Source organism: Saccopteryx leptura, chromosome 2, assembly GCF_036850995.1.
Source record: "Saccopteryx leptura isolate mSacLep1 chromosome 2, mSacLep1_pri_phased_curated, whole genome shotgun sequence".
NCBI classification, from domain to species: domain Eukaryota; kingdom Metazoa; phylum Chordata; class Mammalia; order Chiroptera; family Emballonuridae; genus Saccopteryx; species Saccopteryx leptura.
In genome coordinates this window covers 367592065-367619536 of record NC_089504.1, presented here as the reverse complement: position 1 = coordinate 367619536, position 27472 = coordinate 367592065, and the positions used below count along the sequence as shown (strand labels likewise).

Genomic DNA, 27472 nt, shown 5'->3' with positions numbered 1-27472 from the left:
ATACCCACTAATATAGCTATAATTAGAAAGACAGGTGCTGGTGAAGATGTAGGGAACTAGACCCTCACATACTGCTAGTGGGAATGAACAATAGCACAGCCACTCCGGGAACCAGTGTGACACTTCCTCAAAAAGTTAAGCACAAAGTGGCATATGTCCCAGAATTCCACTCCTATGTGTACACCCAAGAAAAATAAAAACATATCATCAACAAAAAACTTGTACACAAACGTTCACAGCAGCATTATACAACTAGCCAAGAAATGGAAACAACCCAAATGTGCACCAACTGATAAATGGATAAATAAAATGTGCTAAATGGATACTAGCCAATGGACAGGAATGAAGTACTGCTACATGCTACAAGGTCAATGAAATTTGAAAACATGATGAGCAATAAAATAAATGAATCACAAAAGGCCAGATATTGCACGATGCAATTTATATGAAATGCCCAAAAAAGGTCCACCACAGGTTAGAGGCAGAAAGTAAATTAGTGGTTGCCTAGGGCTGGGGGTGGGAGTGAGGGGAAAAGGGCTGCTAATAGTACAAGACTTTTTGGGGTGATAAAAATGTTCTGAAACTGGTTGTGGTAATATTTGCATAACCTTTTGAATTTATCTAAAACACTGACTTGTACACTTTAAATGGGTGAATTTAGGGTATGTAAACTACAGTTAATCTTCCTTTTCACATATTACTTATTTATGAATTCATCTATTTGCTAAAATTTACTTGTAATACCAAAATCAATACTCACAGTGTGTTTGTGGTCATTTACAGATACACAGTGAGCTGCGAAAATTTTAAATTGCCAAATGTGCACATTATCATCTGAGGTTTCAGCCTTTATACTGTAAACAAGCATCCTTTTCAAGATACAGTTAGTGCCAAGATTTTTGCTTTATGTTGGTGATTTTGCTGTTTAAAATTGCCCCCAAGCACAATGCTACAGAACTATCTAGTATTCCTAAGCATAAAAAGACTACAATGTGCCTGACCAGACGGTGGCGCAGTGGATAGAGCATCGGACTAAGATGAGGAGGACCCAGGTTCGAGACCCCGAGGTTGCCAGCTTAAGTGTGGGCTCATCTGGTTTGAGCAAAGCTCACCAGCTTGAACCCAAGGTCGCCGGCTTGAGCAAGGGGTTACTCAGTCTGCTAAAGGCCCAGGGTCAAGGCACATATGAGAAAGCAATCAATGAACAACTAAGGTGTTGCAACAAAAAACTGATAATTGATGCTTCTCATCTCTCTCCGTTCCTGTCTGTCTGTCCCTATCTATCCCTCTCTCTGACTCTCTCTGTCTCTGTTAAAAAAAAACAAAAAAACCCTGGCCAGTTGGCTCAGCGGTAAAGCATCCGCCTGGCGTGAGGGGGACCCGGGTTCGATTTCCGGCCAGGGCACATAGGAGAGGCGCCCATTTGCTTCTCCACCCCCACCCCCCTTTCCTCTCTGTCTCTCTCTTCCCCTCCTGCAGCCAAGGCTCCATTGGAGCAAAGATGGCCCGGGCGCTGGGGATGGCTCCTTGGCCTCTGCCCCAGGCGCTAGAGTGGCTCTGGTCGCGGCAGAGCGACGCCCCGGAGGGGCAGAGCATCGCCCCCTGGTGGGCGTGCCGGGTGGATCCCGATCGGGCGCATGCGGGAGTCTGTCTGGCTGTCTCTCCCCGTTTCCAGCTTTGGAAAAATACGAAAAAAAAAAAAAAGACTGCAATGTGCCTTATAAAGAATATATGTGTATTAGATAAGCTTCATGCAGGTATAAGCTATAAGCCCTGAGTTCAATGTTAATGAGTCAATACTTTACAGAGGGAGCAAAAATAGGTTTACAATTGCTTATATGGAAAGTAATACAATAATGAATAAATAATAATACAAGAATAAACTCTGTGTTTAGCATACTCACAGCAGAAAACCTACTGTTGCCCCACCCAGTATATTAAATAAGGGGTCTTATTTTGCCTCTGCAACTTGTTTCCTGAGTCTGCACATTCCAGCTGGCTCACTTCTTCTGCCTCTGTGACTTTTTTTTTTTTTTTTTTTTTTTTTGAGAGAGGCAGAGAGAGAGAGAGAGAGAGAGAGAGAGACAGGAACACTGTGCTGCTCCTATATGTACCCTGACCAGGGAATTGAACCAGCAACCTCCACACTCTAGGACAACACTCCAATCAACCGAACCACCTGGCCAGAGCGATAAAGGGTCTATAAGCAGAAATTCACACAAAACAAGATAATATATTATTGAGCAGCTGACAAAAATGTGATCACAGGCTCACAGGAACCTAACCCTGTATTCCCCTAGGAGCAATGGCTTGGTGTCTGAGGCAACTTTGTAGAACACAGCTACTGTGAATAACAAACCTCGACTGGCCTGACCTATGGTGGTACAGTTGATACCAGTTCAAAATCCCTGGCGTGCCCGGCCAAGGCACATACGGGAAACGACAAACACAAGTTGATACTTCCTGCTCTTTCCCACCACCTCTTTTGTTTTCTCTGTGTCTCTCTCTCTTCTCTCTAAAATCAATTAAAAAAAAAGACAATTATATAACTCAATAAAGCTAATATTATTTTTAGATTTTATTGATTTTAGAGAGAGGAGACAGAGAAAAAGAGAGAGAGAGAGAAGGCATGGGCGAGGGAAGCAGGAAGCGTTAACTCCCATATGTGCTTTGACCAGGCAAGTCCGGGGTTTCGAACAGCAACCTCAGCATTCCAGATCACTTTATCTACTGCGCCATCACAGGTCAGGAAATAAGGCGATTGTTTTTAAAGTTATTTGTTATAGACAAAACTGGAAAATCTGGAATTTTTGTGGGGTTTTATTCTTTGTGTTTATTTTTGCTACAATAAAAATAAAATTGTTTTCTGCTTTCAAAACAGTAAGAAAAACTGGATAGCTAGCACTGGTGAAGGAGTAAGCCCACTATTGGCCTCTCTCCCTCTCACTGATTATAACTAAAAATGTGGCCCGTGAGATCTGGAGAGTGTCAGGGGTGGGTAGCCTGAAGAAGAGTGAGGTAGAAAAGTGCACCTTCTAATTCTGTATATAAACTGGTAAATACACCAGAATCACCCTGAGCTGAATGTGCACGGGGGCGGGGGGACCTAGAGAAGGACAACGAACTAACACTGGAGCCACAGTTCACAGAAGGTAAGAAACTACTGAGAGTCTGGACCTAACCAGGTTGATGCAAACAAACAAAAAAGATGCAATATTCTTTAGAGGATTTTAACAGAAACCAGAGTCTTACAATATAACATTCAAAATCAGACTCAAAAGCAAAGGTGGCAAGAGAATCCGAAATATGGGTCCAAAGAGAGATAACTTGTCCTCTGAGATAGTAGGACTAGAAGAATGGCAAAAAGTAAATGGCTGAGGCTGTGATTGCGTGATGGCTTCTATTTCCTTTATGAAAGCCAGAGTACAGGGAAACAGCAAGAACTTTAACAGGTGTTTAAGGCTTAGAATTATCAGTGTGGGCTATGGAAGGGGCGGGCAAGAAAAATGCTAAGCAACACTGGGAGACCCAGCTGGAATTGTAAACACTAGTATAAATGTGGTTTGAATCTATATGAATATAAAGTGTTTTCTTCCATAAGGCTCAGTTATTTGGGAACCTAAAGCGAGAAAGGACTGATTGAGGTTTGAGAATTTTCAGGGCTACTATGGCAGAAGGACAAGAAGAGGTTGTAACTACAAAGCTGCACCCTCCACTGGAGAGTTGGGGTTACGCACGCCTCTTCTGTGCTCAGTTAATGCCCTACGCATCCTCTACAAACCTTGTTTCCCTGAAAATAAGACATCTCTGGAAAATAAGACCTACTGCAATTTTTTTTCAAGCTTAGAAATATAAGGACTCTCCTGAAAATAAGACCTAGCGCATCTGTAGGAGCAAAAACTAATATAAAACAGTCTTATTTTCGGGGAAACAGGGTAGATTGTTGTACATGGAAATAGAGTCACAAGAAATTCTTTTTTTTTTTTTTTTTTTTTTGTATTTTTCTGAAGCTGGAAATGGGGAGGCAGTCCGACAGACTCCTGCATGTGCCCGACAGGGATCCACCCGGCATGCCCACCAGGGGGCGATGCTCTGCCCATCCGGGGCGTCGCTCTGTTGCAACCAGAGCCACTCTAGCGTCTGAGGCAGAGGTCATGGAGCCATCCCCAGCACCCGGGCCATCTTTGCTCCAATGGAGCCTCGGCTGCGGGAGGGGAAGAGAGAGACAGAGAGGAAGGATAGGGGGAAGGGTGGAGAAGCAGATGAGCGCTTCTCCTGTGTGCCCTGGCCGGGAATCAAACCCTGGACTTCCGCACACCAGGCCGACACTCTACCACTGAGCCAACCGGCCAGGGCCCACAAGAAATTCTTGATGGAATTCAGAGTTTGGCTGGTTATGCTGATGTTTGTGATGACATGACTACAGTATATTAATAAATGTTGATTTTTTTTGTTCAACAATAAATGTGAAATCTTGTTCATGGAAAAATAAGACATCTCCTGAAAATAAGACCTAGCACATCTTTAGGAGCAAAAACTAATATAAGACACTGTCTTATTTTCAGGGAAACATGGTAGTTATATTGCTTCATAACCATCTGTGTTATGTCTCAATCTCTCTTCTTTAGAAATGTGAGTGCTGTGTCTTGTTCAGATCTCTGTCTCTGATATTTAGTTCCTAAATAATGGCTAACACCTACAGGTGCTCAATAAATGTTGGACTAATTCATTCAAAACACATTTAGCGCCTGACCTGTGGTGGCGCAGTGGATAACGCATCGACCTGGAAATGCTGAGGTCGCCGGTTCGAAACCCTGGGCTTCCTGGTCAAGGCACATATGGGAGTTGATGCTTCCAGCTCCTCCCCCCTTCTCTCTCTCTGTCTCTCTCTCTCTCTCTAAAAATGAATAAAGAAAAAAAGAAAAAAAAATATTCCAAGACCTCTAAAAAAAAAAAAAAAACACATTTAGCAACAGACTATTAGGTATCAACACTGTGCTAAAGGCTGCCCATACACTGGTAAACAAAGTACATGTGGTGGCACCCCCCTAGTGAAGCTTATAGACAGTGAAAAACATGTAAACAAGTAAATAATTACAAATGGTACAAAGTGTTTTGTGTACTGAGAAGGAAATAGAATTGAGAAATTTTTTAAAAAAATAAACAAGAGGAGACCTATTTTTTATAATCTATTCAGGGCAGTCTTTTCTAAGGAGGTGACATTTTAGCTGAAACTTGAAGGATAAAAAAGCACCAGCTTTGTGAAGATGAAAGGGAAGAATATTCAGGTAGAGGAAAACTAATCTGAAAAAGACCCAGGTAAGAAAGAACCTGGGCATAGATCAAGATATATAAATGATGAAACAGAATAAAACATGACAGTATACATACCCTTAGGCCAACCTTATAGACCCAAACGAAAAATCACAAAAGAGCGGCAGTTTCCTAAAAACCTCAGCCTAAATCTTTTTTCTTCTTTTTTTTTTTTTTTAACAGAGACAGAGAGAGAGTCAGATAGGGACAGACAGACAGGAACAAAGAGAGATGAGAAGCACCAATCATCAGTTTTTCATTGCAACACCTTAGTTGTTCATTGATTGCTTTCTCATATGTGCCTTGACCAGGGGCCTTCAGCAGACCAAGTAATAACCCCTTGTTCTAGCCAGAGACCTTGGGTCCAAGCTGGTGAGCTTTGCTCAAACCAGATGAGCCTGCGCTCAAGCTGGCGACCTTGGGGTCTCAAACCTGGGTCCTCCGCATCCCAGTTCAACGCTCTATCCACTGCGCCACCACCTGGTCAGGTCCAAATCTTACTTTCCGCCTTTATGCCTCCTTTTCTTCTTGCTCTCTTAAATGGGCCAGAGGAAATTTCTCTTTATCTCTTTCATATACAGGGGTGAGCATAAGTAGGTTTACAGTTGTGAGTACATGAAACACAGAGCTTATTCTTGTATTGTTATTTATTTATTGTATTATTTTCCATATGAACAACTGTAAACTTCTTTTTGTCCCACCTGTATCTTAATACTGGTTGCCTGTAGCTATTTTTAAAATAACAACATAAAATCACAGATAGAAATTATTCAGACAGTGGTAAAATTCTAATGCGAATGAACTCGACTTCACTTAAGCCATGGAAAAATCTTTAGGCCAGGGTATTTTAATATTCTCTTGAAAAACTACTGACCTTAAAACATTACACCAAAACTTAGGCAATATAACATAACCCTAACAAGCACCAGCCCAAACTCTGAATAGTTCATTTCTTAGTGATCCTGCCTTATGCTCTACCAGCTTACTGATGGAGAGCAGTAGTCTGGTCAATGGGTAGAAGATCTTCCTAGCCCCTCCCCCTCAGAAACCACTCATTTCTTCTCCTCTCACACCATCAAAGACAATGGCCACTAGAAATATATTTTATAAAGAACATACATATAAAATATAATTTTTCCAACAGAGAACAAGTGTTCCTGACAATACCCTAGGTTTCATTGACAGCTCTAGAGTAATCTTAGGTCAGGACAGATTTTACACACTATGAAATAAAATAAGAGTCCGCTTTTTGTTCAGCCTTACCACTCCCAGTAAGTGCCTATAATCCTGCTTAAGTTCTACTGCTCATACTCTATGGCAGGGGTCCCCAAACTTTTTACACAGGGGGCCAGTTCACTGTCCCTCAGACCACTGGAGGGCCGGACTATAAAAAAAACTATGAACAAAATCCCTACGGACACTGCACATATCTTATTTTAAAGTAAAAAAACAAAACGGGAACAAATACAATATTTAAAATAAAGAACAAGTAAATTTAAATCAACAAACTGACCAGTATTTCAATGGGAACTATGCTCCTCTCACTGACCACCAATGAAAGAGGTGCCCCTTCAGGAAGTGTGGTGGGGGCCGGATAAATGGCCTCAGGGGGCCGCATGCGGCCCGCGGGCCGTAGTTTGGGGACCCCTGCTCTATGGTCTGCTCTACCTGTCTTCCGCTGGAAGCCTCTCTTTGGTACTTGATACTGGTGGAAGATACCGGACGATACTGATGGCCACCCAGAAGTAAATCTTGCCGTCGTTCAGCTATCACAACAGGTGGCTGCTGCCTGAAGTATGAGCTCTAGAAGATACAAAAGCACTCATCAAACTGCATGAGCAGTGGCACAATGGTAATGGAATACCATAGGCTGCAATGATAGTCCTGCAGTAATCTAAGTAGGTCAGACTTGTCTGTTACATTATAGCATAGAAGTAGACATTATACTTCTTTCCACTATTATAGATCTTAACAGTATCCACAAAGCAATCATAAGCTTTATCTATAAAACAAGGAAAATAATAGAATCTATATATTTCCAAGGGTTATTGCGAGAATTAAATGAGATAACAGACACAAAGTTCTAGAACAATCTTAGTTATGGTAAGTACTTAAGGATATAAACTGTTAGTCATAATTATACATTAACATCATAATCATCACCACTATTGTTAGTAGCATACCTCTGGCAAACCCAGATCAAACTCCAATGTACTTTCTACTTTCTGTTGCTTACTTTTCTTTTCTTTTTTTTTTTAGCAAGAGAGGAGGACAGACAGAGACGGACAGACTAGAAGGGGGAGAGAGGAGAAGCATCAACTCGTAGTTGCAGCACCTTAGTTGTTCATTGATTGCTTTCTCATATGTGTGTTGACTGGGGAGCTCCAGCCGATCCAGTGACCCCTTGCTCAAGCCAGTGACCTTGGGCTCAAGCCAGCGATCTTTGGGATCATATCTATAATTCCATGCTCAAGCCAGCAACCCCACGCACAAGCTAGTGATTCCACATTCAACCCGGACGAGCTCACACTCAAGGCAGCAACCTCAAGGTTTTGAACCTGGATCCTCAGCATCCCAGGCTGACTGACGCTCCATCCACTGTGCCACCACCTGGTCAGGCTCTGTTGCTTACTCTTTACTACACTCTGCTCTACCTGTTCTCCAGCAGAGCCTGGACCCTGGATTCCACGTAAAACATATTCATGGCACTCCAGAAATAACTCCCTTCTACATGTCCTAACTACCATGCTATGTGAGGCCTGCTCAAAATTCCTGTGCTAAAAGACAACATAAACATTAAACATCAATTTTCCAAACAGGAGCATCATGCCAGGGCAACAGTAAAAGTTTCAATGAAAAGGCATGAAATAGTTTTAATAGGTCAGAATGGTGTAGTAAATCACAGAACAAGAGAATATTATATCTTTGTCCAATATTATTAACCTTAAAACTAAACCCTTAAAGCAGTTACTACCTTGCCCTGTCAATATTGAGCCAAAACCTAAGTAATTTACTCTTTGCTGCCTTCTCCTCACTATAGCATGCTCTATTTAATCTCTGGGAGAGGCTAGGTCTTGAACTGGGTGAAATACGCCAAAGGCACTCCAGAAGCAATCCTTCTTTCAAACTTCCATTTCACAAAAGATGAGGGTTGCTCAATACACTTGTTTTAAAGAAACAACAAAATGCAAAATTAATTGTCTAAGTGGAAATGATGGAGGGGATAAATGGTGATGGACAGAGACTCGACTTGGGGTGGTGAACTCACAATACAGTGTACACCTGAAACCTGTTCACTTTTGTTAACCCATGTCACCCCAATACATTCTATAAAAAAAGGAAAAAATAGTGACAATAATGTAGACTTCAGTGACAACCTCAGAATAATAATACTAGGTAGAATAATTTAACAGTTAGGGATGTACATGTATATGTTTAATGTAAAATTTCCAAACACACATCAAAGTAGGGAAAATAAAAGTATAATGAATCCCAAAATACCCATCACCAGCTTCAACAATTACCAATATTTAATGTTTCATCTATCTTTTCTCTCACTTTTTTCCTGGAGTATTTTAAAGCAAACTCCAGATTACTGTCACTTCATTTCCTGCATGGGGAAACTCTTTATTCAACAATACATCTGAAAGGAGATAAGGCAACAGGCAATATTTTTATGATGTTCTAACATTTTCCCAGAGGAAAGCCAGTAGACAAGCTGGTGTCATTTCCACAAGTACTCCTACTTGGTGTCCCCAATAATTCCATGCATAAATACAGGAGGTGGTAAAGTTTGGGACATTTGGAGGCAGCAAACAGCTTGTTTTATCCTTTATCATAACTGGTTTGCAAACTGGATGCCTGGGTTTGGGGTAGTGCTTCAGTTGACCAGGAGCAGAAGCCCTTCAGTATTTATAAAACAATGTATTTATATAAGGCCAAATAAATATGCTAAAGAGCTTGAGTTTTAAAAAACAATTTACTAAGCTTGTCGAAAGCAAAAACTTAAAGTTAAAAACCTGGTTTTACATAGTAAACTGATTTAAAATATCTGATGTAAAACCCACAACAGGAGAATTCAGGGATGTGAGATCTCTGAATGGGGAATATAAGATATATCACATGGATTATTGTTATTATTATTATTATTTTACCATTTGTACTTACATAATGAAAACCAATTCATTTGATATATCAAATTATTATTTTGTAAATTGCTGAATAAGCCATTACAGTTTTTATTATGAATTTTCCCCCAATAAACCAGGTGTTTTAATCTTGGAAAATAAAAAAATAAAAATAAAAAACAATTTACTGTTAACCAATCAATATTATATAAAACCTGTCTCTTGTTTAACTCAAATGACAGAGGTATGCTTTCTAACCTGTCTTTAGAATGGGCTCATTCTGAGATTACTGAAAAGATTATATTCTTAGCCTAACTCTAGAAGCCTTAATTCTATGTATCCTACAAACAAGCTAGTTTGACAAGTTGCAACCCAAATCTTAAGTAATTTCGTCTGTTATTCTCATGGAAAGTGACAGTCAGCCCACTACATGCTGCTCTATCTGATCTCCAGGGAAGACTTGGTCTTAGAGTCAACAGTCAACATGACAACACTCCAGAGGCCATGCAGCTCTCACTCTCTCATCTCTCATAAAAGATGATGACTGCTTTGCCTTGGCCGGTTGGCTCAGCGGTAGAGCGTCGGCCTGGCATGCAGGAGTCCCGAGTTCGATTCCCAGCCAGGGCACACAGGAGAAGCACCCATTTGCTTCTCCACCCCTCCCCCTCTCCTTCCTCTGTCTCTCTCTTCCCCTTCCGCAGCCAAGGCTCCACTGGAGCAAAGTTGACCCGGGCGCTGAGGATGGCTCCGTGGCCTCTGCCTCAGGCGCTAGAATGGCCCTGGTTGCAACAGAGCAACGACCTAGGTGGGCAGAGCATCACCCCCTGGTGGGCATGCCAGGTGGATCCCAGTCAGGCGCATGCGGGAGTCTGTCTGACTGCCTCTCCGTTTCCAACTTCAGAAAGGTACCAAAAAAAAAAAAAAAGATGATGACTGCTTTAAAAACATGTTCTAAAGAACAACAAAAACAGAGAAGTAATCAGGAAACATGCTAATCATAATAATATTGTAGGCTTCAGTGAGAACTCCAGGAAAATGGTACCAGATTAAGATATTCTGATACATTTTGATTTGAACAAGATGTTACACTTTTAGGTCAACTCTGTAGACCTTTTTAGTCCCAAACCATGTACAGAATAAATGAACAAACTCCTCAAATTTTAAGTAATTTAGGATCTGCTACTTCTTCCTACATTATTCATGTAGGGGCAATTACCACAAAGTAATTCCATGGGCTTCAGCAAAAGTTGTAATGTCATCCTATTAAATTAAAATAGTAGTCTAATTAATTCTACATTAAGAATAAGAACATGATTTATCAGCCTTCTGAATGACAGAACTGATTTGACTGATACAGTTCACGAGATCAGGGACTTTCGCACCTTACTCTACATTTCACATAACCAGTTGTTGAGAACATCTAAAATCCAGTCATTTTATTTCCTGTTTCTCTCTCTCTTATTCTGCTTTACCTGATCTCTGACGATGGCCTGGTCCTGGAGTTGAGGAGTCAGAGACGGATAACCTGCCAGAGCAAAGTCACCTCTCTCTTTCTCACTCATCATATCAGAATATGGCTCCTTAAAGCATAGTTTCTAAAAGAAAAAAATACAAACTGCAAATTATCTAGTACGAGTAATGTGATAGAATATTGAGAACCCTACAGTAATTTTTTAAAGTCAGAATAATGTGAAATACTACGGGATAAAACTGAACAACATACTTTTTGTCAGTTCTAAAGTCCAGCTGAGAACAAGCTTTGCAAGGTCCAAACTCAACCTAAACAACTCAGTTCTTTCTGGGCTCTCTTCTCCTGTTCTCCTTCGCCCTTGATGGAGGCCTGATCTTAATGCCTATGGGGAAGATCCTGATGGACATTCAAAGGAAAGACCTCTCTTCCTTTCCTACCTATTAAAATTGATACTGACAGCTTTAAATTGCTTTCTAAAAAAGAACAAACACAAAATATCAATTGTTCAGTTAACAAAGATGGGTTAACAAATAATACTTTAGGCTGTAGTGAAAATCCTGGAGTTATCTGAGATCATAGTATAACTGGACATCTTATGGAATCAAACAAAACACTATACTCTATTCCACATAAGCCCAGCCACATCCTCAAGTAATTGACTTCTTGTTGATCTCTTTCCTTTCCCTTTTGGTCTGATTTCTGGTAGAGGGCTGGCCTTGGAACCTGAGTAAAAAGATATTGTTGGACACTTGCAAGCCACTCCTTTATCCATTTTTCAGCTGTCAAAGCAGACAGCTGCCAGAAATAGTTTTCCTAATAAAGAAGATTTTTTTAAAAAGTAAATTGTTCAGATAGGGGTAATATGCTACTGATATTACTTTAAGACTTAACAAAAACTCTTTTATCAACCAGGAAATTATTTTTTCCAACTATGAATCTCCAAATCAGCTGTAATGTAGTCCTTGCAAATCCCACTCCAAACCTTAAGCAGCTTATTTTTTCTTGCTATATATCTCTTTTCCACTCTATTTTACCTGATATCTGGGTAGAAAATCCTGGTCCTGACATTTGGGCAGAGTATTCTGTTCTTTGGAGAAAACACACTGATCTTTGGTGAGAACACACAGGTCTCTGGGTAGAAAATGCTGGTCTTGAAATTTGAGTAGAATATGCTGGTCTTTGGGGAGAACATGCTGGTCTTCGCATAGAAAATTTTGGTCCTGACGTGTAGGTAGAATATTCTGGTGTTTGGGTAGCAAAGCCTGATTTGGGAATTGAAAATCCTGGACTTCCAACATATTTCCATCTTCTAGTTCAGTACTCTGGGCTTCCAGCATAACATCCTGATTTTTTGTCTCAACAACCTGGGCTTTGGGTTCAACAGCTTGGCCTTCCAGCTCAAAAGCCTGGGTATGTGGCTCAATATTCTGAGCTGCCAGTTCAATGCTCTGGACTCCTGTCAAATCACCTTGAGTTTCCAGCAGATCACCTTGGGCTTCTGGAAGGTAATCCTGAGTTTCTGGCAGAATATTCTGAACACCCTGAAGATGTAACTTCTGTAGCTCCTCCTCCTCTTCCATCACAGCAAATAATGGGTTTTTGAACTGTACTTTCTAAAAGTGAACATAAACATCAAATATAGAATGCCAGGCAGCAGCAACAATCTAGGTCTTCCATGAGAGTCCTAAAATAATCTTAAAAGGATATGGTAATCAAACAAATTATTAAAATAAAATGTGAAATTACAGTCTCCGCTCAAGTTAACCTAGATCTACAATCCCAAACCAGTAGTACACAGTCCTGGCATCCCTAGTCTAAGTCATAATTAGTTTTATTTCTAGTACACTATCTCTTTTTACTCTGCTTTACCTGAACTCTACTGAAAGGTTTGTCATTCTCTTCAGAAAGGAGATCCTGTTGGTCCCAACAAATCAAATTTTCTCTCTCTTTCTTGTCTATCATAATAGATGAAGATTCCTCCAAGTCAGGTTCCTAAAAAATATAAACAAAACTTTTTTCAATCCCCCAAACAATAAAAAGACCCCAAATGTATCTATTACAGGTAAAAACAGTGTGATAGCAATTAAATCCTAGGCTTCAGCACATTACTAATATAATTTTAGTAGGACAGTAGAGTCAAATATAAAAACAGAACTTTACAAAAAAAGTACAAGAAAGTACACTGAAAACTATAAAACATTGTTGAAATAAATTTAAAAAGATCAAAATAAATAGAAAGACCCCATCTTCATGACTCTCAGAAGACAATAAACTCATACATTTATAATCAGCTAATTTTCCTTTTTAAAAAAAGATTTTAATTTTTCATTTTAGAGAGAAGAGAGAGAGAAGGGGGAGAAGGAACAGGAATCATCAATTCCCATATGTGCCTTGACCAGGCAAGCTCAGGGTTTCAAACCAGCAACCTCAGCATTCCAGTCGACACTTTATCCACTGCGCCACCACAGGTCAGGAATACAGTCAACTAATTTTCAAGAAGAGAGTCAAGAAAATTAAGTGGAGAAAGAATAATCTTTTCAACAAGTGGTGCTGGGACAAGTACTACAGATCCACATGCAAAAGAATAAAGTTAGAATAATTCCTCACACCATATAGAATAATTAACTCACAATGAAATATAGACCTAAAACTATAAATTATTAGAACCTAGAGGAGGAAATCTTCATGATCTCAGATTAAGGAATGGCTTATTTGATACACCAAAAGCACAAGCAACAAAAGAAAAAATAGATAAATTGAGGGCCCCAGATGGGCAGAGCATCACCCCTAGTGGGCTTGCCGGGTGGATCGCCATCGGGGTGTCAGGGTGCATGTGGGGGTCTGTTTCTGCTTTCCCTCCTCTCACTAAATAAAAAAAAAAATTTTAAATGATGCTCAAGATTATTAGTCATTAGAAAAATACAAATCAAAAGTACAATGTGATACCTTTCTTTCACACCCATTAGGATGGCTATAATCAAAAAAATGGACAATAACACTGTAGGTGGGTTAGCAGCTGGTTACAAAGTATCATCCATTATGCCAAGGTTTCAAGTTTGATCCCCAATCAGTGAACATACAAGAATCAACCAATGATTGCATAAATAAGTGGAACAACAAGTTGATGTTTCTCTCTCATTCTCTCCCTTCACCTCTTAAAGTCAACTTTAAAAAACAAAAGTAAAAAGATGGACAATAACAAGTATTTGAGAGGATGTGAAGAAACTGAAAGCCTTATGTATTGCTGATGGGAAACAGCTTGGCAGTTCCTCAAAATAATAAACATGATGTTATGACAAGATCCAGAAATTCTATTGCTAGAGAAATGAATGTACATACAAGTATATACAACTGCTCATAGCACAATTATTCATAAAAGCCAAAAAGTAGAAACAACCCTAATGTCCATCAACCAATGAACAGCTATACCAAATGTGATAATGCCATACAATGGAATACTACTCAGCAATAAAAAGGAAATATTTATATATGCTATAACATGAATGAACTTTGAAAATACTATGCAAGGTAAAAGAAGCCAGTATTATGATTCCATTTATATGAAATACTGTAGTAAGCAAATCTATAAACAAAGATTAGTGGGTGCTTAGGAAGGGAACTGAGAGTGACAGATAATGAGTACAGGGTTTTTTTTAGGGGTGAAGAGTATGTTCTCAGTTAGATTGTGGTGACAGTGCACAACCCTATGAATATACTAAAAACCAATGAATTATACTTTTTTATTTTATTTTTTTGTATTTTTCCAAAGTTAGAAGCGGGGAGGCAGCCAGACAGACTCCACATGTACCCAACCGGGATTCACCCGGCATGGTCACCAGGGGGCGATGCTCTGCCCATCTGGGGCATTGCTTTGTTGCAGCTGGAGCCATTCTAGCACCTGAGGCAAAGGCCATGGAACTGTCCTCAGCGCCCAGGGCCGACTTTGCTCCAATGGAGCCTTGGCTGTGGTAGAGGAAGAGAGAAACAGAGAGAAAGCAGAGGGAGAAGGGTAGAGAAGCAGATGGGTGCTTCTCCTGTGTGTGTGCCCTGGCCGGGAATCGAACCCGGGACTTCCACACGCTGGGCCGACGCTCTACCGCTGAGCTAGCTGGCCAGGGACGAATTACACATTTTAAATGGTGAACTGTTTGGTATGTGAATAATATCTCAATAGAACTGTTAACAAACAATACTAGAAGTGATAAGCTTAACCCTTAACCCCATCCTTCAATGCTCTGGATAGTTTTAACAAGCCATTATTTTTTTTCCCTCTACTCTTTACACTACCCCACCTGATTTTCCATAAATTTCTGGTAGTATGCAGTATCTAAAAGACCTTAATAAAGGTAATTCTTAGAGGGTAATTCTCATTTAGTTCCTATATTTATCCTGATGGATTCTTTTATTTTTTTATTTTATTTTATTTTTTTTTTTTGTATTTTTCTGAAGCTGGAAACGGGGAGAGACAGTCAGACAGACTCCCGCATGCGCCTGACCGGGATCCACCTGGCACGCCCACCAGGGGCGAGGCTCTGCCCACCAGGGGGCAATGCTCTGCCCCTCCGGGGCATCGCTCTGCCGAGACCAGAGCCACTCTAGCGCCTGGGGCAGAGGCCAAGGAGCCATCCCCAGCGCCCGGGCCATCTTTGCTCCAATGGAGCCTTGGCTGCAGGAGGGGAAGAGAGAGACAGAGAGGAAGGGGGGGTGGAGAAGCAAATGGGCGCTTCTCCTATGTGCCCTGGCCGGGAATCAAACCCGGGTCCCCCGCATGCCAGGCCGACGCTCCACCGCTGAGCCAACCGGCCAGGGCCTATCCTGATGGATTCTGATTTCCTACGAAGTGCTTTCCAGAAAAAAAAAAATCAATACAAATATAAATGGTCTAAAGAAAGCAATACAGTCTAGAGAAAACTTACTGATGAGAATAAGTTGAGCTTTTGTGAAAGATCTGAAGTGATCTTAGCAGGTTATGGTAGTCTAATATATAATAAAGGAAATGTACAAACAAGTCATTCACACATCAAACAAATGGAGTGAAACATGCTGGTAGGAGAAACACTAAACTTATAAATGACAATTTGCTCCTATACTAGCCAGGAACAATTTTGAAAGGCTTATGACTTTTGTCTTGGTGACCTGACAGTGGGCAAACAAGTATATCTTCTATTTATATCTCCAAATCTGGAACAACAATAACAACCAGACAGATTCTAATGTCAGTAAAAGTAAGTCTAACAAGGAAATGAAATCAGAGTTCAAATAGGTTATAAATTGTTTGCCTTTCTGACTGGAAGTTTCCCACTTCAGACAACTGAGGAGGCAGAAAACTTAAAAAAACTTTATTAATTTCTCAATCATTCTCAATTAAATGGAGATTTGTTTCTAAAATTAAACCTGAAAAATATACATGCATTCTTTGGAGTCAAAATGATTCTTTAAAATCATCATTGTTATAATAATGTATTATACTTAAATGGCACATTTGATGCATAAAACTGGTTTATTCAAGGATGTTATCTCAGATTTAATCTTTCTCCCTTTTATTGGATAATTATTTCAGTCAGACCCGTGAACAGTACTCCATGGAAAAACAATTGAGCTGTTTGAAACATGTTCCTTCCACAAATATAAAATATCAGTCTCTAGAATCTGATAACATTTTTTTTCTGGTTTATTAGAATGTGTCCAATCACCTCATTCTTATGGTACCCTGAGTCAGTAGTATAGCCAAATCCGGGTTAGGTATGAAAACTGTCAAGATACCAAGCCACTGAAAAGAATTTAGATACAAAAGAAACTCCACCTTCTGTCACAATAAGGCAATGCTAGAAAAGGGTAACCATTCTGAAAGCATCCAAGATAAAATGCCATATATGAACACATACTCATGCCACGCCCACTTTGTACTTTTATAGTTAACTACAAACTTCTCAATTAGCACTGGAGAAGGAGACATTATAGTTTAGTACTCTACCAACTAGAAACATAAGAGAAATGTTTTTGACTGCTATGTTGAGATACTTACTGAGAAAGACCTAAATAAGACCGAGTTAATGATGGCAAAAAAAATAGAGTAAAACAGCCTAATGGTCCATTTTTTTAGATGCTGCTTATCAAAACTTGAAATTAATCCTCAAATAAAGTAAACACAGTAAAGTACATGAGTTTAGCATCCAAATTTGTGAACACTGAAATAAGTAGGAACCAAAACAATGTTATTTTACAAATATAGCCTTAAATATTCTTTGAAGCCTAGCTCTACATTTGGGTTCTAATTGTTTACTTTTACCTTATCTTTTGAATCAACACAATATTTTCTTTAATGGTATTTTTTCCTAATTAGAAAGCAAAATATACACTATAAAAATTATTTTAGGCCCTGGCCGGTTGGCTCAGTGGTGGAGCATCGGCCTGGCGTGCAGGAGTCCCGGGTTCGATTCCCGGCCAGGGCACACAGGAGAAGCACCCATCTGCTTCTCCACCCCTCCCCCTCTCCTTCCTCTCTGTCTCTCTCTTCCCCTCCTGCAGCCAAGGCTCCATTGGAGCAAAGATGGCTCAGGTACTGAGGATAGCTCTGTGGCCTCTGCCTCAGGCGATAGGATGGCTCTGGATGCAACAGAGCGATGCCCCAGAGGGGCAGAGCATCGCCCCCTGGTGGGCGTGCCAGGTGGATCCCGGTCGGGCGCATGCGGGAGTCTGTCTGACTGCCTCCCCATTTCCAGCTTCGGAAAAATGCAAAAAAAAAAAAAAAAAATTTATTTTATTTATTTTTATTGATTTATTTTAGAGAGAGGAGAGAGAAAGAAAGGTGGAGAAGGAGCGGGAAGCATCAACTCATAGTAGTTGCTTCTCACGTTTAAGGTCTGGGTTTTGAATCAGGGACCTCAGCATTGCAGATTGACACTTTACCCAGTGCACCACCACAGGTTGGGCTGCTATAGAAAAATTTTAAAGTAAAGAAAACCAAGGGAAGAAAATAAAAATCACCTGTTATAATACTACCCAGAAATAAACCAGTATTAAGACTTCCTGGTCAACTTCTTTCTAGGCTTTTGTCTATTCACATAACATTCTCTCCCCATCTTTTTATGTATTTTGGGGTTTTTTTATAGCACTTATCATTATATAGTATATAACAGATACCTATTTGCTTGTTTATTTTTATATGCCTCCCTAGTACCACAGAAGCTCCTTAAGGGATCTTTGTCTATCTTTTCATCACTGTAAATCCTGCTCCTAAAACAATGCCTTGGCAACTGCAGGTTTTCCATAAATATTTGTTGAATTAATTTTTTAAATTGAGATTATATTCCCCTGACTAGGGGTGGAGCAGTGGATAGAGCATCAACCCGGAAAACTGAGGGCCCCAGTTCAAAACCCTAAATTCACCAGCTTGAGCACCGGGTTGCTGGGTTGAGTACAGGATCATCAACATGATCCCAAGTTCACTGACTTGAGCAAGGAGTCACTGGCTCTGCTTGAGCCCTCAGGTCAAGGCACGTATGAGAAGTAATCAATGAACAACTAAAGTGAAGCAACTACAAGTTGATGCTTCTTTCTCTCTTCCCTCCATCTCTCTCCCTTCCTGTCTCTCTCTCAAAGCAAAAAAAAAAAAATAAGTTGAGATTATATCGTATATAATTTTGTATCCTTTTTTCACTGAACTTTATAACACAATTCATTTGTCTTCAGATGTTCTTTGAAAGCATATTTCTTTTTTTTTTTTTTTTTACAGAGACAGAGAGAGAGTCAGAGAGAAGGATAGACAGGGACAGACAGACAGAAACAGAGAGATGAGAAGCATCAATCATTAGTTTTTCATTGCGTATTGTGACACCTTAGTTGTTCATTGATTGCTTTCTTTTTTTTGTTTTTTTGGGTTTTTTTTGTATTTTTTTCTGAAGCTGGAAACGGGGAGAGACAGTCAGACAGACTCCCGCATGCGCCCGATCGGGATCCACCTGGCACGCCCACCAGGGGAGACGCTCTGCCCACCAGGGGGCGATGCTCTGCCCCTCTGGGGCGCCGCTCTGCCGTGACCAGAGTCACTCTAGCGCCTGGGGCAGAGGCCAAGGAGCCATCCCCAGCGCCCGGGCCATCTTTGCTCCAATGGAGCCTTGGCTGCGGGAGGGGAAGAGAGAGACAGAGAGGAAGGAGGGGGTGGGGGTGGAGAAGCAAATGGGCGCTTCTCCTATGTGCCCTGGCCAGGAATCGAACCCGGGTCCCCCGCACGCCAGGCCGACGCTCTACCGCTGAGCCAACCGGCCAGGGCCATTGATTGCTTTCTTATATGTGCCTTGACCGCGGGCCTTCAGCAGACCGAGTAACCGCTCGAGCCAGCGACCTTGGGTCCAAGCTGGTGAGCTTTTTGCTCAAACAAGATGAGCCTGTGCTCAAGCTGGCAACCTTGGGGTCTCGAACCTGGGTCCTCTGCATCCCAGTCCGACGCTCTATCCACTGCGCCACCACCTGGTCAGGCAAAAGCATATTTCTTAGAATGACTACATATAGCTATATCACATAATATATATATATATATATTTTTCCTTTCTTTTTGAGAAGAGAGAGTCAGGGAAGGAGAGACAGGAACATCTATTTGTTGTTTCAGGATGATGCTTTTAACCGACTGAGCTCACTGTCCAGGGCCTATCATAAATATTTTTAAAGTTTTAATTACTGATTGATTTCAGAAAGAGAGAGATAAACATCTTTTTTTTTTTTTTTTTAAGAGAGAGAGAGAAAGAGGAAAAAAACATTAAGTTGTTACTTCACTTTAATTTCGCATTGATTGCTTCCTCTATGTGCCTTGAGTGGGGGCTGGACCAGCGACCTTGGCCTCAAGCTGAGCCAGCTACCTCTTATTCAAGCCAGGGAACTTGGGCTTCAAGCCAGCAACCTCTGGGCTCAAGTTGGTGACCTTGAGGTTGTGTCCACGATCCCACACTCAAGCCAGTGATCCTGCGCTCAAACTGGCAAGCCCGCACTCAAGCCAGGAAGCCCACACTCAAGCCAGCAACCTCAAGATTCAAACTGGTGACCTCAGCATTCCAGGTTCAAGCTCTATCTACACCATGACCAGTCAGGCTACATATATCATAATTTTTTAAGCATTCTCTACTATTGGATATTTAAGGTTATTTCAAATTATATTATAGTTCTTGATAATGTTCAGATGAGATAAATAAATCTTTATCTGTATTTCTACCTCTATTTTTAAAAATAATTTATTAAAAATTAATTTACCTCCTGGGTGAGAAAACTTTTTCTTATATCATCCAGAGACACTGATGCCTTTTCGTGACTCACAGTTTTAAAGGATGCCAGCCGGTGACGTGCCAGTTTCATGGTTTGACTAAGCTGTCAGGGAAAGGGGGGGAAAAGTAAACAAAAACAGGATAGTCTTAATACCCAATTCACTAAAGTGTTCCAACAGGAAAATAGGCCCCTATTATTAAAAAATGCCAGACCTAAAACAAGAGGATTACTTGCAAAGGAGACTGTGATCTGCTGACAGTGCTTCTACATTATTTTTATTATACTAAGAGACTGTACTGTATTTCTTTTTCTTTTCTTTTTTTTTTTAATTAAGTGAGAGGCAGGGAGGCAGATCTACAGAGTCCCGTAAGCACCCGGACAGAATTCTACCCAGCAAGCCCACTAGGGGGCGATGCTCTGCCCATCGAGGGCTGCTGCTCGCTGCTCTGAATGGAGCTATTTCAGTGCCTGAGGTGAGACCATGGAGTCATCCTCAGTGCCCAGAGCTAATGTGCTCGAACCATGGCTGTGGGAAGGGAAGAGAGAGAGAGAAGGGGGGAGTGGAAAAGCAGATGGTTGCTTCTCCTGTGTGCCCTGACTGGGAATCGAACCTGGGATTTCCACACATGAGGCTGACGCTCTACCACCGAGCCATCCCGCCAAGGCTGTTTTTTAATAATTTGTTTTATACTATGTACACATGAATATCAGAACCTAAATGTTTTAATTAACACAGTTAGAAATTATTAAATAGACATATTCCTTACCTTCTATTCATCTTCTCAATGAGGAATTATTTCTTCAACTGGTCCTTGCATGCCTAATTACCTTTTATCACTCCTTGCAAGACGTCTGTATTCCTAGTCCTACTAAAAGCCTTTCTTCCTATTTACATGAACCCCTTTTTCACTTCCACATTTGAAAACTGTAGACCCTAGCTGGTTGGCTCAGTGGCAGAACATCGGCCTGGTGTGTGGATGACCCAGTTTTGATTCCTGGGCACACAGGAGAGGTGACCATATGGTGATCAATCCCTTCTCCTCCTCCCCCTCTCTTTCTTCCCCTCCTGCAGCAACGGCTAGATTGGTTCAAGCACAGCAGCCCCAGGTGCTGAGGACAGCTCCATGGAGCCTATGCCTCAGGCACTAAAAAAATAGCTCCCTTGTGAGCATGGTCCCAGATGGGGTTGCAAGGTGGATCCTGGTCAGGGAGCATGCGGGAGTCTACCTCTCTATCTTCCCCCCTCTCACTTGGAAAAGTAAAAAACAAAACAAAAACTGTAGCTAAAGTCTTTTCTCAAATCTCCCTTCTTCTAGGAAGTCTTTTCTTAAGTTAACTGAGAACACAAACTCAAACAACCTCAACAGTACCAATGCGTATTGATATTAAACTTTGCGTTCACTCCTAATCTGTACCTAATAATTCCAGTAAGCACCTATTTTAATTTCTTTTTTCAGAAAAGCACAGTGTACTTTGTATTTCACAAGTCTGTAGAGAATGGTCTTTTAAGGAAATACAAAACTCAACAAAGTCCCATATTTTTTAGGCTGAGTGCTATATCATATGGAAAAAAGGTACGGTTGTCCCTTGCCATATCGTGGTTCACTTTTCACGGTCTCACCGTATCGTGGATTTTTAAATTGTATATATCTAATTTTGTATCGCAGATTTTTCGCTATATCATGGAATTTTGCAATATATGGGTATTTTTATAAATTTATCATTTTAATTATTTTTATGGTAAAATAAGCAAAGTGTGGGAAAGGTTAGTAACCCAAACAGTGAAAGTTTAATGAGATTAATTCTCCCTTGAAGGGAAATCATGACTGTGATTTACAGATACAAAAAATAAATAAATACTTTGTGATTTTTACTAATAGTGAGCAAGGGATAAAAAATACTTTCTTACTACCAGCCCAATTTCCTTACAGCATATCACTTCTATTTTGTCCTTGCTTCCATAAGGTCTATAGCTCCAGCCAGAGAAATCAGCTTAAAACATCATCCTTAATTCTCCTAAGATGAAGATTTCTACATTTGGTTAGCACACAGTGGCTAAAGGGGTCACGATGGAGATACTTACAATGCAAAAAGAGATATATGTTCAGTTGAGATTATGAAAAAATTCTAAACCATGAACATGCCTGTTTTTACTCTTTGCCAAGTATGATGCATGTTATTGTGCTGCATAATGTAACAGATTTAAATTAGGGTACATAATTTTCATTTCCCATTAACCTAAACCATAAATTAGAGTCACAGGTTGATTTCAGTCTCTTAAGCAGGAATTTCAACTGGTCCAGAAGTTGGAATGTACATTATATTCATTCTGTTTCTCTGTCATTACCAAAACCCTTCATCAAACCTCAACCCAAAGGCCCTTCTGATCACCTGCTATGAGGGCTGAACAATGGCTACCCAAAGAAAACTGGTCCTAATCCCTGAAGCCTTTAAATGTGTCTTTATATGGAAAAGGGGTCTTTGCTGATGTGATTAAGTTAAAGATATCAAGATGAGGAAATAATACTAGATTATTCAGATGGGCCCTATATGTCATCACAAATATCCTTATAAGAGGTAGAGAAATTTTTGACAAACAGAAGAGGAGAGGGTGATGTGAATGAAGACAGAGGCAGAGATTGGTATGATATGGCCTCAAACAAAAGAATGCCAACAGATATCAAAAGCTGTTAGAGTCAAGGAACAAATTTCTCCCTAGATTCCATGGAAGAAGCAGAACCATGCTGACATCTTGATTTTGGCTCAATGAAACTGATTTGGACTTCTGGCCTCCAGAATTGTGAGAAAATAAATTTCTGTCATTTGAAGCCACTTAGTGTGAGATAATTTGTTACAGCAGTCACTGAAAATTAATACAAGGACCACAGTTAACATTAATAATAAGACTGGCATTGAATCTTTATCCAAGACTTAAAAATTCCCTGATGAAAATGAGTTATTCATAATTATATAGAAAACTCAGTAAATATAACTATCAATAAGCAAAAGAATTTCTGACTGATAAAATAAAAATGTACTATATAAATAAATTTTGAGGCCCTGGCCAGTTGGCACAGTGGTAGAGCCCAGCATGTGGAAGTCCCAGGTTTGATTCCCAGTCAGGACACACAGGAAAAGCAACCATGTTCTCTTTTTCTCTTTCTTTCTCTCTCTCTCTCTCTTCCCCTCCTACAGCCATCCCTAGATTGGTTTGAGCAAGTTAGCCCCAGGCACTAGGATGGCTCCATGGCCTCGCCCCAGGTGCTGAAATAGCTCAGTTACTAAGCAACAGAAAACCAGCCCCAGATGGGCAGAGCATCGCCCTGTAGGGGGCTTGCCAGGTGGATCCCAGTCGGGCACAAGCAGGAAGTCTGTCTTCTCTGCTTCCCCATCTCTCACTTAATTAATTAATTTTGAGGCTTAAATCTAAAGCAAACAATGATCATACAGTAAGACAAAATTTAAAACTTCAAGTATGGCCTGACCAGGCGGTGGTGCAGTGGATAGAGCATTGGACTGGGATGCAGAGGATCCAGGATCGAAACCCTGAGGTCGCCAGCTTGAGCACGGGCTCATCTGGTTTGAGCAAAGCTCACCAGCTTGGACCCAAGGTCGCTGGCTCAAGCAAGGGGTCACTAGGTCTGCTGTAGCCCCACGGTCAAGGCACATATGAGAAAGCAATCAATGAACAACTAAGTCGTCGCAACGAAAAACTGATAATTGATGCTTCTCATCTCTCTGCGTTCCTGTCTGTCCCTATCTATCCCTCTCTCTGACTCTCTCTCTGTCTCTGAAAAAAAAAAACAAAAAAAACTTCAAGTATGTAGGGTGCAATTTGACAAATACATAGATTACATATCTATGGTATTGTTCCCCATTCACAGATCATATTTTCTTCAATTCTCTTTAATTTGTTCATGTAATATTTTTAGACAATTAAGAAATATAAAAAAAGAACTTATATGTAACTATATAAATGAATCAGTGTAGTGATACTATGTAGGTCATGAGAAAAAAGGTATAGATAATCCTTACATTTATAGAATTTCACTTACTCTACTGCTATGTAGGCCTAATGTCAATTTAAAATTTATGTTAATGCCATCAAAATCTACCCAAAATTATACCCCAAGTATGATACAGTTTATTTGCAAATGATAGCAGACTGATTTTTAAATGTATTCAAATTTCAATGGCCACAAAAATACCATAAAATTAAAACTTCAACCGCTATGAGTCCCTAATTATAGCCCATGAACCTTAATGCAATACATCAATTGCACTAGCTTTCTTTTACCATTAAGTAGGCATACCAAGCTATAGGCTAGCTAGTAATCTAATACAGAAAGGCAGGCCAGGCCAAAAAAGGTTCCTTATCTTACTAAATGAACTAGGAAGTAGTCAGAGATAGGACCTAAACTTTAAAGGTCCTAAGCTGTAAAAACAAGGCTAAAGAAACCTCCAGCATGGCAAAATTTTGAAGCTGTGATGATGTCAATACCAGTTAATAGTGGGAAAATCAGTAAATAAGAGAAGCACGTATGAAGAGACAGGGGGACGAATTTTCCCCATTTGCTGGGAACTCTACCAGGTTTAGCACTGAAACCCCTGGGAAACCCCTCAATCTCAGGCAAATTTGGAAGGCTGGTCACCCTAAGAGAACAAGTGAATCAATCTGATTAATGATCAAACAGTAGTGTGAAAGTCAAAGATCTCATGCTGTTGGGATCATTGCAGCTACCTAAGATCCAGAAAAACTCCCTGTCCACAGACTACCTAGGAGAGTGAAGACTCGTGTGAGTTTGTGACACTGTCTTTATTACCCAATGCATATTCTTAAAATAAATGTACACTTAAATGCCTCACTGAAACACTGCTTTTTTTTCAATGATAGATGACACAAACACAATCCTTAGCAGGTTATTTCACATCTCTTAAACCTTTACTTAACTACCAAAATTAATTGTTATTTCCCAGTTTGAAAAAGCTGGAAATTTTGCATTATAAAGAGAATAAATGAGATGACATTAGAGTAATGGGGGCCTAAGAGATAACCCTTCATCTCTCCCCTTAAAATTTCAACAATTTGAACAGCTATAACTCAGTGAAGGAATCCCATCTGGGCTCACAGACTTGCCTAAAAGATCTGCACACCCAATGAACTACAGGTGGGAAGGGTTGAGAAGGGGGGCAGAAGATAAGACACACTCGTGGTCAGCTCTGGAGAGGAGAGAGGCCCTGACTGTCTGGGGTTTTTTTCTCTCTCTGTCTCCAGAGATAGAAAGAAGCCCAGAGTGACTGGGTCTTCCGCTGTGAGGAGTGGAGAGATTGGGGGGAATCTGGTGTGTTCCTGAACCAAAGCAGCAGAGCATGGGGTCACCATCAGTGTTGCCAGCATGGCCACAGCCCACAATACAACAGAGATACAAAAATACAAAGTGCAGCCCCCCAGCCTCCCAGAAACTGCCTCCCTCCCTTCACAGGTATGGAGAGTGGCAGAGACATACCACACTGGTGAAAAAACAGAGGTGCTCTGTGTTTGATCCCCTGTTCTGTTGAGATGCAGGGAGGAGCACGCAAAAGCCGAAATCACCATTGCCAATGCCACAAAGCCCTCCCAAGTCCCACCCATCATCATGACTGTAGCCCTGCCTCCACTTTCGTGATAGTAGCTTCTCAGCAGAGTTCAGGGATTTTACAGAACTAAAACCTGTAATACAGTACCACCTACAAGAAAAAGAGAAAAACCTTTTGGATGTATTTTCTACTAACTTTTTGTTTTTCTTTAGTTTTTTGTTTTTGTTGTTGTTGTGTTTTTTTTTTGTATTTTTCTGAAGTTGGAAACAGGGAGGCAGTCAGACAGACTCCCACATGCACCCGACCAGGATCCACCCAGCATGCCCACCAAGGGGTGACGTTCCGCCCATCCGGGGCATTGCTCTGTTGCAACCAGAGCCATTCTAGCACCTGAGGCAGAGGCCATGGAGCCATCCTCAGTGCCCAGGCCAACTTTGCTCCAATGGAGCCTTGGCTGTGGGAGGGGAAGAGAGAGACAGAGAGGAAGGAGAGGGGGAGGGGTGGAGAAGCAGATGGGTGCTTCTCCTGTGTGCCCTGGCCGGGAATCAAACCCGGGACTCCTGCACGCCAGGCCAACGCTCTACCACTGAGCCAACCAGCCAGGGCCTCTTTAGTTCTTTTGTGATTGTTGTTGTATCGGTTTTGCTAGATTTTTTTTTTTTTGCTTTTTTGCAATCTTTTTCTTTAATTTTAAATTTAACTTTTTAAAATTTATTTTTATATTTTTTGTTGTTATTCTTTGCTAGAATTTTGTTTGTTTTTTAGTGAAAGAGAGTGAGAGAGAGAGGAAGAAACACAGACAGACAAGAAGGAAGAGAGATGAGAGGCATCAACTCATAGTTGCAGCACCTTAGTTGTTCACTGATTGCTTTCTCATATGTGCCTTGACTGGGAGACTCCAGCCAAGCCAATGATTTATTGCTCAAGTCAGTGACCTTGGGTTTCAAGCCAGCAACCATGGTGTCATGTCTATGATCCCATGCTAAAACAGGTAACCTCAGGGTTTCAAATCTGGGTCTTCAGTTTTCCAGGCAAATGCTCTATCCATGCACCACTGGCTGGTCAGGCTTGATTTTTTTTAACAGTACCACTCTCAAATGGCCTCAAGGCAGAAAAGGAATACCATGACTACCCAAGAAAGAGACGCAGTTAAGAAAGAAAATAAAAAATCTCCAGAAAAAAAATATCAATCACATGGAAACCTTGGAGTTAAATGATAGAGAATTCAAAACTGACTTTCTGAAAATACTCAACAAGATGCAAGAAAACACCAATTGACAACTTAATGAACTCAGAAAATAAAACAAATACCTCACCAAGGAGATTGAAACTTTAAAAACAGAGATAAAGAATTCAACACATGAACTAAAAAATGAGGTAGAGACTCAAGAATTTTAAAAAATGAGAGAGCTCTACAAGAATTGTCTGACTCCATCAGAAAGAGCAATATAAGAATAATGAGTATTTCAGAACAAAAAGAGAAGTAAAGGAGAAGGGAATGGAGAGCCTATTCAAACAAATAATTGATGAGGACTTCCCAAGCCTATGGAAAGAGTTAGATCCTTGAATCCAACAAGCAAACAGAACACCTAGTTACCTAACCCAAACAGGCCTTCTCCAAGGCACATGTAATAAAACTGTCAAAAATCAATGACAAAGAAAGAATCCTCAAGGAAGTTAGGGAGAAGGCCCATCAGGTTATAATTAGACTTCTCTGAAGAAACTCTAC

General features: G+C 40.6%; 1 protein-coding gene across 5 annotated transcripts in view; it reads right to left on the bottom strand.

Moving 5' to 3' along the window:
- CCDC15 (coiled-coil domain containing 15) overlaps positions 1-27472 on the bottom strand; it is a 99071-nt gene that overhangs the window by 52883 nt on the left and 18716 nt on the right. For 2 of the 5 annotated variants that reach the window (XM_066366473.1, XM_066366469.1), the window contains exons 5-9: positions 20155-20268; positions 12781-12903; positions 11946-12524; positions 10913-11035; positions 6982-7116 (exon numbers count right to left, since the gene is read on the bottom strand). In XM_066366473.1, coding sequence (XP_066222570.1) covers positions 6982-7116; positions 10913-11035; positions 11946-12524; positions 12781-12903; positions 20155-20268 — 1074 coding nt within the window. The remainder of the gene's footprint in view (positions 1-6981; positions 7117-10912; positions 11036-11945; positions 12525-12780; positions 12904-20154; positions 20269-27472) is intronic. The other 3 variants (XM_066366471.1, XM_066366472.1, XM_066366470.1) reach the window with 3 other exon arrangements.